Source organism: Durio zibethinus, chromosome 13, assembly GCF_047325235.1.
Source record: "Durio zibethinus cultivar Kanyao isolate XHJ-2024 chromosome 13, ASM4732523v1, whole genome shotgun sequence".
NCBI classification, from domain to species: domain Eukaryota; kingdom Viridiplantae; phylum Streptophyta; class Magnoliopsida; order Malvales; family Malvaceae; genus Durio; species Durio zibethinus.
In genome coordinates, this window is record NC_143174.1 from 5519682 (window position 1) to 5538590 (window position 18909).

The window sequence follows — 18909 nt, forward strand, 5'->3', positions numbered from 1 at the left end:
ATCGTTCATTTATCAATGGCCCTGATTGGAGAGGGTGCCAAAAGTGAGGTCTACAGGAGTTATTATGTTCCTGGATTTTGCAGCCTTGCCATCCTTTTGCTTATTATTTTCTTGGGTCAGCCACTAGAAAGAGGCTAAAAAGAATCCTCCAGATTCTAATCTCTTAAAAATGAAACAAATGAGTTATTTGATCGAAATTTAATTCAGTTAATTTATATATTTATATTTTAATAAATTAAAATTAAAATTATAATATTTATGTATATTTTTATCTTTATATTATGATTTTATTTGCATAAAATAATTTATTACTACTCTTTCCTCTTATACTATGTTAGTATATTACCTTTTGTCTTATTATTGAACTAAGCAATCGGAATTTTATGCTTTTAACAAAGAAGCAAACGACAAATAAGATAAAAGCAGAGGAAAGTGATACAAAGCACAAATAGAAGATCAATTTCAAGTTGAAGTCTATCTATGATCCATCACTTATCTCAAGGCATTTTGCTTTAGCAAAAGATGTGTTGGTCAGACAGATTCAAGGCCAATTGTTTTGTCTTCGAGGATGGGGTAGAATTTTTGCAAAAGATATTTGATTCAATGGGATGACGTGCTTTTTGCTCTATTTCTTGTGGCTCCTCCAAATTCAAGCTTATCTATTCTATCTAATTAAACCCATTCTCTTGAAAATTATTATATTACTCTTTCAATTATGTGCAGAGATAAAATTATTGTAATATCTTTTTTATCATAATTGATCAAAAATATTATAATGGCTAACCTATCATATTATAGAATGATGGTATTTTGTTTAAAATTCATTATAATACTCTTATTAAATTATATATTAAATTTTATCATATGTAAAATTAATTATATATTAAATTACTAAATACCCTTGTTATTGTTTTATAAAAATTACATAAAACTTAATTACATATTAAATTACTATAATAAAATAAATTTATACAAATATATTAAAGGTAATCTGAAAAGGAAATTATTATAATACTCCTCTAATTAATTAATTAATATTTGACACATGTCAAAATTCACTATAATTTTTTTTCTTTCATAATTAATCAAAATTATTATAATGCTTTGCTATTGTAATTTTTTTAATATAATTGGTCAAAATTATTATAATGTTTCTTTTAGCATAATTATGAAAATGCTCTTCTATCATGATTGGTCACAATTATTATAATATCTCTTACTATAATTACAAAAATATCCTTTTTTTCATAATTAAACAAAATTTATATAATACTCCTATTAAACTATATATTAAATTTTAACAATATATAAAATTAACTACATATGAAATTACTAAAATGTTATTGTCATTACTTCATGAAAATTTGATATGTAACATTTTATGAAAATTAATATAATATTCTTATTAAATTAATTATATAAGACTTAACTACTATTAAATTATTATAAATCTATATAATATATTAAAAACAATCTCTCGAGAAAATTACTAAAAAAATATATTTATTATTTTAACATAAATAATAAATATAATTTTATAAACAATAATAATGAATATATTAAAAATAAAAATTTGATAAAAAATTATCAACATCAACATCGCGGGCAAAAATCTAGTTATTATATATAATGACTTTTGCTGAGAAACAATATATATATATATGTATATTTATTTATGAATTGACATATAATTCAAATTATTAGGGTTCTTCAACTCCTAGTAACAATTTTTTTAATTAAACAAATTTCTTCCTCAAAAATAGATTTTGAAAGTGATTTTAAAAAAAATTGCTCTTCTTTTATTTATGGACGGTGATTTTTATCTATTGGAAACTAAAAAAGTAACATAGTTGGTGGCAGGGACGGATGTACATAGTACCTAGAGGGGGGCAAGCCACCTCCACTGGTTCCCAAATTTTTTTAGATTTATTGAAAAAAAATCTCAAAAGTTTTGAGAATTTAAAATTTTACCCTCACGAAAAATAATTTTATCAAATTTGCCCCCACTAAATTAAGGCTAAAACAAAAAAAAATATTTTATTGTTTATCTAGTAATTAAACATTGATCCTTTGGGTGTTAAATAATTTTGTTATAATATATATATATATATATATATATATATATATATACACACATATACATATATATAAAGTTGTAAAAAAAAGTAAATTACTTTTAGAGAGTTTGACATTAATAAATTTCAAATTTTTCTTAATAATTTATTTAGATTGATATGAGGTAATCTTATAAGGGTATTGAAACTTAGAGCTTCTATTACTTAAAATGATTTTAACCATTTATTTAATACAAAAAAGTAACATATAAAATGTGAAGTAATAAAAATTAAAAAAAAACTATTTAAATTTATATCTTCATTTTTCTTTTCATTGTATCTATGAAAAGACACATTTTTATTCTTCAAATTATAATGAATAAGAACTAAAATATGTTTGTTTATTTAAAGTAAATGATAAAATTAGACATATTAAAAGTGAATAATAAAATTAGATATGTTAAAATTTTATATTTTTCTTTCATATATTATATCTATTTTTAACAATTTTAGAAGTAAAATTTTATTCAATTAATATATGTGTTTCTATATTAAAAGTTTATTTATCTAAATAATGTTTTGACTATATTTGTTAAGAATCATATAATTAATTTTAACTATACAAAAATTTTTTAATGCAAAATTTTTTTTCATGTGCAAAAAATATGTTATATTTTTTTAATTTTATTTGTAATTTTTTCTATTAATTTATATTTTAATAAATAATTTTAAATTAATTTAAAATGTTTATTTTCACTAATCATAAATTCTAGATCCATCTCTTATTAATACAATAGGATAAGATAAGTCAAGCATTGCGTATACAAATGGGCTCTTAAAGTGACCATTTATTAATTTTAGTGGTTCGTTGTTTTTACATGAATTTAATTAATTTTGGTGCTTTTTCAAAAAGAAAAAAAAATTGTGGTTGATGATGTTAATTACAACTACTTATTAATTATAATTTTTTTATAGAAAAAACCACTTTCATTAGAAAATAAAATCTGAATCAAGTATGAAATCACTTTGAGAAAAAGATCATAAATTATTTAAATAAAAGTGATTTTAATATTTTAATAAATATAATTGTGTTTAGGAGTGTCTTAATTTTTGATGTCAAATCAAGCCGATCTTAAGAAAAAAATGGGTTTCATCTCTATTTTATTTAGGTCTATTCACGCCTTTTTTATTATTCACATTTTTAAAAATAATTTTTAAATAAAATTATTTAATTATTTTTTCCTTTTTCTTTTCACACTCTTTTTACTTCTAAATTTTTTAATTTACAAATCTAAAATTTTTAAAAGTTTTCAGATTTATATATTGAAAATTAAAAAATTTTTCTAATTAAATTGATTTTTTTAAAAACCTAAATATATATATTTTAATTTACAAAATATAAAAATCTGATAAGTTACTAGAAATAAATATCCAAAACCGTTAATATTGATATAAGAAAAGTAATTAAATAATTTCACTTAATTAGTATTTGATATATGATGATCACTTAAAAAATTATGATGATTTACACATGATGATTAGATCATCGTGTTTGATAAAATATTTGATGATTTTACATGATAGTGATATTAAATTATCGTGAGTAATTGAATCATTCTCTTGGAGGATAAGTTAATTTTTATTTAAAAGAGTGAAAAACTTTTATCACTAAAGTGAAATAATATATAAAATTATAAATAGTCAATATTACTTATTTAATATGTGAATTAAAATTTTAATTTTTCTTAAAATTGTAATTATTTTATATTATAAATTTTTATATTTTTAAATTAATATTCATTATACCAAGTTCAAAAATATTTTGCGTACTTTTTTTACTTTTCTAATGTTTTATATATAGTATAATGTCTTTGTTTTTTTTTTTTATTATGATTTTAATAGATTGGTTTTATTTTTCAATTCAAATGTTTTAATATAATTTATATTACAAAAATTAGTTTACTTAATAAATAATATATTTAATAATTTAGTTATATTTATTATAAAATAAATAAAATATTACTATGTTTTATGTATTATTATCTTTAAACAACATTTAAATCATTAACTTGTTTAATTATTATAATAAAGATAGTTATTTTTGTATTTTTAAATAAAATAATATTTAATTTTTAATAATACCAAATACGGTGATATTTAATATGTATGAATTAATAATCATTAATTAATTAAAGTAATTTCAAATCACGAGTGATAAAATTACTTTAGTAATAAAATCACTTCATTAATTACATTATCATAGTAATCTTAAAAATGATACTAAACACTACCTTAAAAAAGTTTGATTAAAAAGTAAAGTATGAAGAGAAAAAATAGAGGTGTGATTAGAACCTCCTTTTTATCTAAAGCCTATAAAATGTAAAATACAATTGAAATTATCAAAGTGCCCATTAATTGTTTTTAAAGTTTTTTTTTTATAATTTATTTGAGATTTAGAAAAAATAAAAGTGTGCTTAAAACCGTTACCAATATTTTCAATCTCATCATCTATCTAAATCTATATAAAAAAACTTTTTGTTGTAACCTAGCTAATTCAAAAATAGGACAAAAAGCAGTCCTGTGTTATATGGTTAACCAAATCCTACTTATTCCCTTGAAGGAAGCTTTGTATTGATATTCAGCCTAGAATGAATCTCTTTCACTTCTTCCCTAAAATTTTAGTTGTTAACATGCATCTATATGACGTTTTGTGGTATTATTTTCTTAGGCAAACAACTTTAGAACCTGGGGGTAGTATGTCTTGGTTCATTTCTTATGTAAAATTTTCACCATCCTTTATTTTTTCTATCAAGTTGGTGGTTACAAATAATGCTTTTTACCCATTAAGCTTCTATTGTTTATTCCACTCTCGAGTTTCATTATGAATCAGTGTAGGTTGACCTGTACAACACAGACAGAGCATTGCGGAAGATCAAGCGCCACCCCACCTCTACTGGTGTTGATAATAACGAAAAACAAAACCTACCATATTGGTTACCAGCAAAGTACATGGAGAGTTTAAAAGTAGAAGGGGAAAGCTATAGATGCAGCCGTTCAGGACCCTCATTCATTACTTTTTTCTTGTGTTATTTCAATTTAGGATTTTAAAATTTTCTGTATTTTTTAGTCAGTGATTTCTATGAATGTGATCTTTGATTATGATTGTAATTCTATCTTGTACTCGTTATTTTACTAAAGGAAGTATCTGGCAATCTTTATAAATATTATTTGATCTTTATATTAAGAATACTTTTGATGAAATGAAATTACAAGTGTTTTCTGTACTGCTGAATTGAGGCATGTATGTATTTTGTGCTCTTATCCCACCTGCGTCTCCACTCTCATAGCATAAGAACAACATCCATAGTCTTGCTTTCTTCTAATTTTGCCGCAGCTTAAAATATCCGGCAAACCTCTTTCGAGTTCTAATCTGATCGTTAATTGAATTGAACACTGGTTTCTACTTAAAACCTAGCCCTTACCCCGTAAATACAAGGTAGGAACACTCTGAATGCATAATTGCACCATAGCAACCCAGCTGTAAGTTTCAATGTCATTTAACTACAATTCAATTTCAAGAAATGGATAAAAAAAAGGGTTCTCTCTACCTGAATAAGTGTTTTAGACTTGACTCTCTTGCGTGCCTTAAAAAAATTTGTCCATCTGCTAATTGCACCATGATGCTTGAAAAAACCTGACTACTTATACATTTCTACGAGGGATCTTGTTTTGACTAAAAAAAGTAAAGACCAAACAACTCAGATACAAGTTGAGAGGTAAAATGGACTGATCAGAATGAGAGTTGTGACTTTGCCTGTCCAAAGAAAACAAAAGCAGTTACCAAAAAGGGTTACTGTTGTCATTTAAGGACTGCAAAGGTTCTTGAGGTCTTCCACTTTGGCGTACCAACTTGGTACGAGCTTTGAAGCATGGGGATGGAGGTCCTTGTAGGAATTTCTGATTGTCCCTTCAGCCACTCCTGTTGCTAGGGATATATCTGCATCCAAATTGATTTGTTACCTTTAATAAGACGAGAACTGGGATGAGAAATGATTCCATGTCAACTTTCTAACCTTTGAGAAGCTTCTTATCATCCGAGAGCTGGGTTATTATGTAAATAACAGCAGCTGCAATTGATATAGGGCTTCTTCTGCAGCAGTAGACAAGAATAGAAGTCATAAGATTACAACTAATGACAGGGAAGATAAAATAGTGCAAAAAATTGGGGGGATAGAGCTATAAATCCAAATGGCTAATAACTCTCCAATGCCACTCATTGAGAATCATGGAGCGCCATCTCAAATAGATGGAAAGCTTTTCAACATAACTCCAGTACACAGGTTAAAATTACCGGCACCTATTGGCAACCATTCTTGGTGGTTAGAAAATGCACTCCTACAGGCAACAAACAGAAAAGATTTCAGCTCTGCTAGAAGCAAAAATACTGGTTGAAACTAAAATTACCTTATATCCAGCTCTTCAGATTTTTGCACAGCTTCTTGAGCAGCCTTAACTGCTTGATGACTCATACCAAGATGGGAACAGAAACGTCTCTGTAAATTTGTGAATGTCATTGGTTGGAATGACAAATCAGAAAAACGAAACATTTACAAGATACAAAAAGAAACAGTGTATAGGGAAAGAGAGAGAACTACAGCAATAAAATGGTGGGATACTTGAGCATCACTCACCAGAAAGTCCCCGGCATGTATTGTTCCCATTTCCATGGATTGGCCCATCTCCACCTCCAATTGCTTCACGATATACTCTTTTGCACGACCAATTTCTTTCTTTGTGGCTCCATTGGCAACAGAGCATATTTCTGATTGACATTTACATGTTAGGGATTCTAAAAAAAGTAAGAAAAGATGTTCATTAAGTAACCTTTGGAAATCAGACCTTTCACAGTGCGGGGTTTGTCTTCTTGCCTACAAGCAATATAGAGGCAAGCAGCTAAAATCGCATCCTGATTTCGCCCTCTAAGAGGTTTCTGATCTTCAACTTTCTTATATATTTCGTTGGCTCGATCCTTGAAGTCAAATTTATTAGCATATTAGTTTCAATATTGCCATGCCTCTTGGCATTATATCAGCACGAAAAAAGCACATGATAATTTCGGGCCATAGAAGCAAAATATATGGGATCAAAAAGTTAAACTAAGCAAAATCCACCATGAAGTATTCGAGAAGCACTTATTTTAAGAGGCAAAGGAAACAAAAAGAAAACAAAAATCAGAAACTGTGACTTGCATCTTTTTAATAGAACTTTTCTTTAAGATCCAAGAGTTTTATCCTGTTACTATTAATAACACTTGTATCACTCTTACTATTCGTAATACTTAGAATAGCATCTAAAACTGATGCTTTTATCCTCATTCAGCCTCAAGTTATAAACTTCCCACATGAATCCTACAAGCTGTTCCTAATATTTACATTTTCCAATAGTGGTCAGCAAACAACTATCTGGCACTCTTCTTCACCTCCCTAACTATATGATAGTTACTTATTTATATTGTCACTTGGAAATCTTCTATTTTGCTTTACCTCTCCAAGACCCAATCTGGAATTATATTGATGTTTTGAAAAGCAATGATGCAGGTTGGCCAATCACACATCTAAAACCAAGCATTAATATGTGTCTCTTTTTTTTTTTTGGAGAGATTGTTGTGTAACACAATCCTTAAATATTAACCTCTGACACTTTTTTTTTTGTTTAAGCGGCAAGCGGTTCTTGAGCTTTGCCCACTACATCCCATCTTCGGGACAGTCCAAGCAGGTTTATCCACTCTGGGCCTAGCGAATTCATGAAAGTACTAAATACAAAAATAAACAAGGTTCACAGCTTTGTATTACTTTCAAATATTAATTTCAAAATCAATAGTACTCAGCGATATATAGGTACCAATAAAATAAGGAAAAATCCTACTAACGATTTTTTTACTAATAAGTTCCAATATTACAAACCCGTTAAACATCTGTATGCATGAATTTCAGTAAAATTTATTTAAAGGAATTGCAAACAACAGGAACTATGAAAATCTGTGTGGAAAATAAACCAACAAAAACAGAGTTCAGTTTCATACCTTTATGGTTGCAACAAGGCCCAACCTGAAGCATATTCCAATATAGGATCAGTTAGGTTAATTTGCTGTTATTTTAGATTAGAAGTGAATAGACAATCTTGTCTTGAAAAGGTTTTTACAAATGTAAATGTTTATGTATAATTGTTTAAGTATATCTCAAAAACAATTCCTTCCTTCTCTTTTCTTTGTTCCTTGTCTTTTCTATTCTATCTTCATTTTCTCAATAACCAAACACATAATTATGCATGCAAAATGCCTATAATACAAGATAATAAAAAAAGAGAAAACACACACACACAATTAACATAAACAATGCATTCATGTATAAGAGAAGAAGAAAAATCCGACAAACCTATCAGACATAGTGGCAATGGTCTTAAACGCTTGGATAAGGGAACGATCGGGGTTAGCCCCACGGTTTTGCCAGCGACCCAAAGAGGAATTCAACAAGTCACCAGAGGAGCCATTAGGCCTGGAAATGACTGTAGAAAGGCCACCATCAGCCAAGAGAGGATTGGAAGGACCGCCAACACGAACAGGGTCATTGTCCCCTGACTCATTGGCAAAGGTTCGCCACTCAGAGGTCTCGTCTATGGAATGAGCCTCAAGAACAAGACCACACTCGGAGCAGACAGTGTCTCCCGCTGAGTGGTCGAACACAACCTCTGTTGGACGCTGGCAATCTGGGCAGAAAGAGTCAGCCATGTTGTAATAGTTTTCTGCTCAGCATTTCTGTTGTAGAACTAGAAGGTATTTCCCTTTTTTTTTATTTTTTTATTTTTTTATGTTGGGGTTGCTGCTTAGAAATGTGTGAAGCCAGTGATCTTATCCAGTTCTCTGTTATCCAGTTATATTTTGGGTGAGTGAAAGTGATTTTTTTCACTTGGCTTTAAATATGGTAGAAATTAAATTAAGACTTCATGATTTTACTGCCGGACCGTCTGCGAAAAGTGATTTTTATTGCGTCTTCCTCCTCATGTCTTTATTTTATTTATTTATTTTCTTAAATCAAGATAAAATATAACATATTTAATAATTTAAAATAAATAATTATAAATTATATATTTAAAATATTTTTAATAAATAATTGTCAATAAAATTTAAATTTAAAATCTTTTTATTAAGCAAAATAAACTTTGACCAATTAAATCGATTACTTATTAATTTTTATTTTATTTTTATCGTGCGTTGGTTGGTTACATTTTCTGGTGATTTGTGGATAAAGAGGCGGATTTTCAATTGTTCTGTTATTTTAAAAATGAAAAATATTAAATTTATCATTATATTAGATTAAGGGTTTCATTTTTGTTATTTTATTTTTTGTTCTAATTTTATAATCTTATTATATTTTTTGTTGTAATTTTAATTAAATATGTTCTATGGATGAAAATAAAATATTTTATCTAAACTAAAAAAATATTTTGTTAAAAATTTTAATTATGTTTTGAATTTTCATTATAAGAAAAATAAAAATATTTTATTTCAAATTCACACCACTAGTAATTAAATAAAAATAATTAATTTTTTTTCTAAAAATAATAACAATGCCATGATTTTTTTATATTTTATAAAATTATAATTACTTTTATACTTTTTCTTACAAATACTTTTATAATTTACATATATATATAAAAGGAGTTCCGAACTTTAATTTCCTCTACACCTCTTAGAGTGTCTTAAACAAAAAAAAAAAAATAGAGGATAAGTTTAGAGTATTAAAAAATTGCTTCAATTTTCACCATTCATTTTATCTAGCGATCGTGCCCTCGATTCAACGGCTCACTGTACCCCAATTATTCACAAGCCAACACCAACAAGAAGTTTCTAGAGGGAGTCTATTCGGCAAAACAAAGCTTTTTCTTTTCTTGATTCAAAATCTTCTAAATCCTCCTTAAATTTTGCAGATCTAAATCCAAAACAGCCTAGACAACCAATGTTTTGGCTGTTTCTAACCATCTGAGAAACTAAGAAGACTTCTTACTCTTCCATTAGCCTTCTAGCCACTGATTCAAAGCACTCGAACCGAAAAAAAAATTCAAAAGAAAACTCTTTTTTTTTTTTTTTTTATGCATTGCTTGTTTGATTGGATGTTTCATCTCTGGGTTTGCTGGATTTCTTCATTCTGTTTTTTTTTTTTTTGCTGATTCAGGATTGGGTTTAGATTCTGATTTGGATTTACGGGGTATTTTAGGAAAACAAGGAAAAAAAAGAGGAGAGAAATATATAAGGGAAACCGAGCCAAAGCCTAACGATGATTAGAGCGAGCTTTTTCCTCTCACCTTTTCCCCATTCCATCATAGTTTATTCTTTTCTTTTCTGTTCATCATCGAAATTCTGAAAGAATAGAAAGGATGGGGATGAAGGGAGTAGAAGGTCAAGGGGATGCTGGCCCCAAATCCTTAACTTGGTGCGACAACACTAGTGCCAGTTACAACTCAGCCATGGATGGTTTGCTCTTTCATTATAGTCTTTTGATGAATGATATTTAGCATATATTTAGAGGAATATCCTTAGCTGTTCATACCGGGATGCAAACCTCAAACGTATGTAAAGCTTTATAACGGGATTTTCAAGTTGAGCTGGTCATATTGGTCAAAGATGCTAGAGTACTGATAGTAGGTTTAGCTGTTTACCTTACACATTCTGGCTGCATCAATAACATAAAAATATTTTGAAAGCATGTAAGTTTGGAAAAGCATGTATTGATATGAGTTTTACAGTCTAACTTTGTGATTACTAAATTGGTGAAAAGGAACTAATTTCCAGCCTAATGTTTAAGAGCGATTTAAAAATGATATTGCTCTTTTTTTTTTCCTTAAAGGAAAAGCCATTACAGACAAAGACTAATCTAAACTTCTTACTCTGTAAAATTAGCGTTGATCTAGCATGAGATCAAGCAAGACATAATTGGATATAAAAATTATAATATTGATGACCTCTATTAAACTATTTTTTTTTCTGTATACAAAGTGTTTAATATTTTTCATATTAGAATTAGATTAAATGGAATTTGTAACCCAGCAATAGATTTATATATAAACAATGTAATGCCTTTATTAAGACAGTTATTGCTTTTAAAACTTGCTCATTGCATCGGTTATCATGTCTGGCTAGGTTCTTGACGTTTCTCATGACATGAATACATATAGAGTACATTGGAATAAAAAAAAAACCAAAAATAAACTTTAATTTGTACATTATTTTTACAAATGGACATTCCTTTTTCACATACAAAAGACAAATGAGAAAATTAAGCTAGGTGAATTAAAATATGACACCTAATTTTGGGTGGTAGCAAGCAGAAGTAATCACCCTTTTAAGTAGTAAAGTAAATTGGGAAACATGGATCAAGTCCATCTATTTCACCTCAAGTTGCTTTGAGAATGTACAATGTATCAAATTAATGCTAAGGAGTTTTAAGTAGTTTAATTGGTTTTCATCAAACTAATTAGTATCTATTCTTTTAGTATACATCCTCAATAAATTGGCTTTAGGGTATTGATTGCTTTGATTTTATTTACATGTTTGATTTTAAAAATTGCTTCAAATATTTTCTTAAATTTAACATTTACATGGTTTTCTAGCAGGCAATTTCTAAGAAATTCCAGTAATTGTAGAGAACTTTGAAGTTGTTTTAGTAATTGTTTTAAAGTTAGTTTTGCTGTATTAATTGTTGATTCGAATCGGTATTGAATTAACTTTCATATTTGATTTTTTTTCTTCATTTTCTTGTAGGGTGTATTGAAAGTATTTAGTGGTTTGTAAATTGATTTTGTTTAAGGTATTCCAACAAGTGTATTTGAATTTAAATTTGCTTTCGATTTTGTTGGATTTTGTTTAAAATGGTTTTAAAAATTGATCATTGGCTTTTAAATTGTTTATATCATTTTACTTGATTGATTTCTTCATTTTGTTATAAGGAGTGTTCAAGCTATTTTAGCAATTGTGTTCAAAGTTGGTTTGTATTCTAAATTTTATTGGTTGTTTTGGTTTTTAAATGTTTAGTTGAGTTTTTTGATTTTATATGAGATGTTGTTGAATATTTGGTTGTGTTTGTAACATTTTCTGTCTTTGTATTGTAGGGATTGTTCAAAGTATGCTGGCAATTAAATTTCAGGATTGTTTTGGTTTATAATGGTTTGTTTTTGTATTTATTTTAAATTAGATACTCTTCATTGCATCAAGATACTGCTGTCATGTGAGTGTTTGATTTTGGCTTTAATTATTACTTTTTCTTGATATTGATTTTGACTTTTTTGTTGCTTTGTTTTTAGTTATCTGCACATGTTGGTTTATTCATTGGTATGTTTAGGTGTGCGCTCAACGTATGGATAATAATAGTTAGATAAGAGAGAATAGGATTGGAAGATCGGAAAGATTAAATTAAGGCTAATAGATTAAAGAGGCATAATAATACTATTCTAAATGCAATTTTTAAATGTGTTATTGGTGAGTGGATTTGACTATTTTGTTGCTTTGTTTTCGGTTATCTGCACGTATTGGTTTATTCATTGGTATGTTTAGGTGTGTGTTCAAAGTATGGATAATATTAGTTACATAAGAGAGAATAGGATTAGAAGGTTGGAAAGATTAAATTGAGGTCTAATAGATTAAAAAGGTATAATAATACTATTCTGAATATGATTTTTAAATGTGTTTTTGGTGAGTGGAACGGTGGTAGAATTGTTGGTCAAAAGTGAATAGGAGGGCTTAAAGATCTAATGCAATAATAATGAATAGGAGAAGGTCCCATGGTTCGAATGATATTTCAATAGACTTATCATTGTCAATTAGGATAGGTTCGATAGGTTGTGATGCAAGTGGTTGGCATCAACCTTATTCATTTTAGAATTAGGGTTATACTAACCTACCAAGATAAAACCTAACTTTATCCCTAACAAGATATACAAGATGTATGTCTCATTAAATCAGAAAGATAAAGTTATATTTTGGTTTTTTTTTTACAAAATGCCTCCAATTCAATTTGTTTTTTAATATTACTTTTTAAAATTTGGTAATACATTCCTTTCGGTATGTTATTGAAATAAAACAAATTTGATATGCAAATTTGATTGTTATTTGAAACTCTTTTTTTTGTTCAAAGTGAGAATAAAATGAAAAAATTGGGTTTTACGAATCTCAAGGTTTTATATTTATATAAGTTTGAAACATATTTGATGAGATTCAAGTTGTAAAGAATATAAAAAATCTTCTTAATATTATTGAAAATTATTTCTTGAGATGGTCTACCATGTAAGGTATTTGTGATTTTGAATGCTATAAATAGTTATGAACACATATAAATTAAATTTATTCTAGCCTACCTCATTTTCTAAGCTTAAAATTTCTTTGAATTGTTTTTTTTTTTTTTGGATTTTTTTTAATGTTCATTACAATTTGTGAATTTGTGGGCAAAATTAGTGATATGGGGTAAAAGTAATGCCGTATTCGTATTACAAGAATCAAGGTATGTGTCAGGTATGTGTTACATTGACTTTGACAATCTAATATTTCTCTATAATGGATTTTAAATTCAAATAGCATGGGCTAGTTAAGAGACAGTTGCAAAATATTAAAATGTTACTCCATGAATGAGTTGAATAATATTGTAAACCTTTATCACTTTAGATTTCATTTTTCCTAGTCTAAGTGTTTTTGTTGTGCTTCTAAACTTCACTTAATTGTTTCTTTTAATTAGGATTTCTTTGTTATTTATGCTTAGGGGATGTCATTGGTTGGCAACACAATGAGGATGATAGAATAAAATTAAGAAATTGATAGAATATTAATTAGGATTAATAATATAGTCTTAAACTTTGAATCTATTGTAATCAGAATATTGCTTCAGTCACCAACCTTATGCACCAAATATGAACCGACGTAATATTAACTTATATTAATATTATATTTATTGAATAAATTTTATTTATCTATTTAATAATTTAATAAAGGTCTGCAATGAAGTGCGGGCTCAACCTTAGTTTACATATAAAAGTATTGTTAGTATTTATCAAAGTACTTTTTAAGAAATTTTTAATATTTTTTCTCTGATATTTTCTATTTAAGTGTTGTTTTGTCTTTAAAAATTCCTCCAAAAAATTTTAAAGAAAAACGTGGTATACCGTTAATTTTTTCTTTTAACCTTTTTTTCATTAAGTACCGACCATTAAATGGACAGCCTTTTTTGTTTAATGTGACCAATTATTCTGATTACAAAGAGAATGCTAACTAATCAATAGTTTATAATTTGACTATAGGGACGAAATTGATAAAGTATGGTAGAAAGAATGTTATCAAAATTCTTTAACCTTTAATTTTGGTTGGACCTAACCTGAACTCTTATAATAACATTAGGAGCGCCAACTAAATAATACTTAAAAAAAAAAAACACTTAAATACAGTTTTATAGTTGAAATTTATAAAGTTTTATGTTAAAAATGATTAAATAAAAAATAAAAATTATTAAATTGAAAAGTTTTGTTAGATGGATCAAATGTGTAAAATTTTTTAAAAAAATTTAATAAATTTTGAGATATTAATTTTATACATAGGAATTTTTAATAAAAATTTTGACATAATTTTTATTATTGAATACGTGACAATTAAATTTAAATTATAAATAGTATTTTTAATATTTTTTTTTTATATATTATCAATTTTTATATTAAATATTATTAATTTATCAATTTAAAATTTTTATTAAATGATTAAAAATTTTCTTTTTTGTAAATTTCACCTAAAAATTTTCATTTAAATTTCATCAATACTTTATAATTTTGGCCAAAAAAATTTAATACTTTATAATGTCAAGAAATTAATAAAATTAATCAGAACAAAATGATAGAGTCGGTACTTTTAGAAAAAATAATAATTTTTATTTTTATTTAACTATTGGAAGTTATATTGTTGTCCTTACTTACAATTTGAAATGAATACATATTTTTTACTTTTTATATAAATAAAAATTAAAAAGTAATTAAAAATTTTGACAAAATCTTTTTTAATTTAGATGAAATATTCTAATTTTATTCATAAATGACTCGAATTATGTCTAACATAGTGATAAATATAATCATTTAAAAAAAAATGTTCAAAGAGGTTAAGAATTGAAAACCATAGACCCTGCTATTGAATTAGGTTTTCATTTATTGACAAGATTATACTCAAATAACTTTCTACAGATTTCAAGTAGCGTATTTATTAAAATATTAACAAATAAATAAATAAAAACAAAATAACATACCATTAAAGGAAGGAAGTAAGGTTTTTAGGGATGGCAACTGGCAACCGTGGGGTTTGGGCTTAGATCTAATTTCTTTTAAAAAGTTTCGGAGAAATTCAACTTAATAAAGTGATAGAGGAGATTGTGAGAAATTGAAGAATCCTTTTGTTACAGGCCAAATTTCGAGGAGCAAAACGTAGAAATTTCATAATAAAAATTCATCTCCTCTTTCTGTTTTCTTCTTCTTCCTGCTTCTTTTCTATTCTTTATTCTTTCAGCTCTAGCTATCCTGCTGCATCTGAGAATTGCTTACAGCGACAGACCAACTTGAAGAAGTTGCATCAGTGGTGTCAGAACATTGATCATGGCTATGAATGACGTGTGAAAATCAAATTTCAAATCGACGATACTCTGCTATGAGAATAATGGCGCGTTTGGACTCCAAATTGGATAGTGCATTTGTACGGTTGGATTGAGCGTTTGAACGAGTGCAAGAAGGTATTCGATCCGATCTGAGAAATTTTAGGTGTTCGACTAAACGTCTACAATGATCAACTATGTAACTGTTGATGAAAAAACTAATGATTCTGAGGTGAATATGGAGGAAAATCTGCAAGCTGAGCAGAAACCATCCATAGCAGCCTCCACTAATCCCTCTTCCTTACCGGTAAGCCTTTGTGCTCACTTAATGGGGTTAGTTCAGTATCTAAAGGTTTGAATGAGTCTAAGCTTGATGAATTATTTGGTGAAATGGTTATTGGCAAGTTAGATACTCCACTGTTCGTTCTTTTGTGTTAAAAATTGTGCAATCTTTTGTTGCTTGGAATAAGATTAGGTCTGTTGGGACTATTGATGTTTGTGGAAGCTTGGAAGGGCTGATTCAAATGTGTTTGTGACTGAGAATAAGTTGATTGAGGTTCATGACCCTTACGGGTTTAGGCTTCTGGTAATGGAGAAGAGCCATGGTAATGGTATCAGTAAGAAGCGAGCTGTTCTTGGAGAACTCTATCCTAACCTGCCCTCGCAACGAGTGGTCACCATCACTACCTACTCCGGATTTAATTCTTTGATTGTGACCTCCTCTGTGGATATTACTTATGAGGCATTTTATGCTTTTAAGGCTATAGCATATGTTTCAAGAAAATCCTCTCCTAGAGTGACAAATGAGGCCGTGCCGAAGGTTGATGCTGTCTTGAAGGAGTTTGATCATCATTGTGCCATAAATTTAAGTGTTAGATTGGATACTCAACAAAAGAAGTTGGACATACTAATTTTTCCTCCCATCACTATTGGTGTGAGCTTGACATTGATGTGTTGGTGCATGAAGAGCCAAAAAAAATGACATGGTTAAGTACCTTGGTGAGCAATTATCCGGTATTGTTTCTTCCGTAAATGGGTGGTTTCAATCATATGGATATCACGATGTCAAGCCTCCTATTATTTACGGTGATGTGAGCCGCCCCAATACCATGACAGTTTTTTGGTCTTCAACAGCTCAAAGTATTCCTAGACAATCTATGAAAGAAATACTTATTGAACTTGTTACGACTCTGAATTGGTCTTTTGTGGGAATCAACCAACCAAGACATGAACGATGTTACCAGATTGTCTTAGCCATTAAGTATGAGGTTAAGGACCTTGAGAAGGCTAGCATTAAGATTGATGCTGCTATAAAAGCCCAATGGAATGCCAAGTTTGCTGAACGTGTGAAGTACAAAGAGGAAGCTGCAGAGCTCAAGTCAATCATCACTCGTGGACTACCATTTGGTTGGGAGAAGGCACTTTCAACATGCACTCCAAAGGGCCCAGCTGGTGCTACAAAAAATCTCTTTCAACAAAATTTCGATACCTTTGTGGAAGTACTCCCTGGTTTTCTTGGTGGAAGTGCAGGTCTTGCTTCTTACAACATGATTTTGCGTAAAATGTATGATGATTGTCAAGACACCTCTGAGGAAAGCAATGTTAGATTTGGTGTTAAGGAACGTGGAATGGGAGCCATCTGCAATGGCTTCGGCCTTCGCATTCTTGGCCAGATTCCATACTTTGTTACTTTCTTTGTCTTCACTGACTACATGAGAGCTGCTATAAAAGCACTTGGAAGTGCAATTGATGATTGTAATAACATAGGCATACTGTGTGGTCACATACCAGACCTTGAAAGGCGTTAAAGAGAGGAATTTGACTTGGTTCATTCTCGTGTATAATGGATAATAGCTTGTCCATTATACACGCCAAATATTGAGGCCAAAATTTGAGGAGTAAAACGCAACCTATCTAGTCTTTTTATTTAGCTGTCAATTAGGATTTTAAATTTAGTTAATGTTAGTTAAATTTCAAATAATCTCGATGGATTGGTATGTAAAAAGGAAACAACAAGCAATTGTACTGTAAAGAAATCTCATAACAAAAAATCATGTTCTCTCTTTAAACGGTTGTAACAATTCTCCCTTTCTCTCTCTGTTTTCATCTTTTTCCTTCTTCTCTATTCTTTGTTCTTTCAACTGTTGCTATCCTGCTGCAACTGAGAATAGCTTACAGCAATAGACCAACTTGAAGCAGGTGCTTCAGTTTTTGGAGGGTTATTAGTTCTCGTGGGCGGTGGTTGACAATACTAGACGACGGATGGCACGATGGTCACCGACAAGACTTTTGGGTCTGGTGGCCTGTTTCTGTGTTTTGGTTCTTTAAGTAGGGATAATGCAAAGAGTTTGAGAGACTATGGAGAGAGAAGAAAAGGAAAAATGATGGCAAAATTTTGGTTTGCACATTGAAACCAGAACAAAGAGTTTTGGACTTCAGAGACGCCCAACTCGCATGTCTTCTCGAACCCAACTTAAAACCATCGATGGGATTTATTAATAATGAAAGCAAATATTTAGGAAAATTCCTTAGGAATGAAATTCTTTTAGAAAATTTTAAAGTGACTTTTTTTTAAAAATATTTCAAATGAAAAATAATTATGAGATCTTACCCAAAGTTTTGGTAGAAAATCTCAAGGACTATTTTCACAAGTAATTTTATTTTACTTAATAGTTTAAATTTTAAAATTTAAATTAGAATCAAAATTGTGAATAATTTACAACCATATGCATCATGTTTATTTGTTTGCATCATTTGTAATTCATTAAGTGAAAATTCTTTGAATGATAAAATTTAAACAAAATCACTAGTGTTAATTTTTTAGAACCTTAAGTGAGGATTTGTCTTCAAATTTTATCAAAAGTATTGAAAATTTTTGAAAATATTTCAACAAAAAAATTCTTATTTAACAATTAATTTAAGTAATTTAATATAAAAAATAAAGATAAAGATAGTTAAAATAAAAATAAATATTTTTTGGCCAATAATAAAAATAATTTTTAGTAAAACAAAAAATAAAGTAAAATAAATAAAATATTTTCATAAAACATCAAATAAATCCACCAATAGAGCATTTTCAAGCATTTTCAATAAAATAACATTTTTTTGAATAATTTTAAAATGATTTTTTTTTTAAATTCCATTGAAGGTGTCATTAAATGCTTGAATTTTTTTTTTATATTTATACAATA

At 28.3% G+C, this 18909-nt stretch overlaps 2 protein-coding genes and 1 long non-coding RNA gene across 3 annotated transcripts; 2 read left to right on the forward strand and 1 right to left on the reverse strand.

Moving 5' to 3' along the window:
* Positions 1 to 5566: 5566 nt before the first annotated feature.
* LOC111304420 (transcription initiation factor IIB-like) lies at positions 5567 to 8957 on the reverse strand. The gene is made up of 7 exons (XM_022900973.2): positions 8489 to 8957; positions 8137 to 8161; positions 6954 to 7083; positions 6746 to 6876; positions 6519 to 6607; positions 6128 to 6204; positions 5567 to 6051 (listed from the first exon to the last, which is right to left on the reverse strand). The coding sequence occupies exons 1-7, from the start codon at positions 8839 to 8841 to the stop codon at positions 5918 to 5920; spliced, it is 939 nt and encodes a 312-aa protein (XP_022756708.2). The 5' UTR covers positions 8842 to 8957; the 3' UTR covers positions 5567 to 5917.
* Positions 8958 to 9831: 874 nt separating this feature from the next.
* Positions 9832 to 12375, forward strand: LOC149515270 (uncharacterized). The gene is made up of 2 exons (XR_016327114.1): positions 9832 to 11917; positions 12219 to 12375. It is a non-coding gene; the product is annotated as an uncharacterized LOC149515270 (long non-coding RNA).
* Positions 12376 to 15057: 2682 nt separating this feature from the next.
* On the forward strand, positions 15058 to 17787 carry LOC111302717 (transketolase, chloroplastic-like). The gene has a single exon (XM_089742462.1). The coding sequence runs from the start codon at positions 16702 to 16704 to the stop codon at positions 17524 to 17526; it is 825 nt and encodes a 274-aa protein (XP_089598588.1). The 5' UTR covers positions 15058 to 16701; the 3' UTR covers positions 17527 to 17787.
* The last annotated feature ends 1122 nt before the right edge of the window (positions 17788 to 18909 follow it).

What these genes read in the sequence shown, in the direction of transcription:
- LOC111304420 (XM_022900973.2), bottom strand. Translation starts at nt 8,841, where the DNA reads ATGGCTGACTCTTTCTGCCCAGATTGCCAGCGTCCAACAGAGGTTGTG. An exon ending in GCCTTGTTGCAACCATAAAG is followed by an intron (nt 7,084 to 8,136) that starts GTATGAAACTGA and finishes TTTGACTTCAAG; the next exon opens with GATCGAGCCAACGAAATATA. An exon ending in TACATGCCGGGGACTTTCTG is followed by an intron (nt 6,608 to 6,745) that starts GTGAGTGATGCT and finishes ACAAATTTACAG; the next exon opens with AGACGTTTCTGTTCCCATCT.
- LOC111302717 (XM_089742462.1), top strand. Translation starts at nt 16,702, where the DNA reads ATGGTTAAGTACCTTGGTGAGCAATTATCCGGTATTGTTTCTTCCGTA.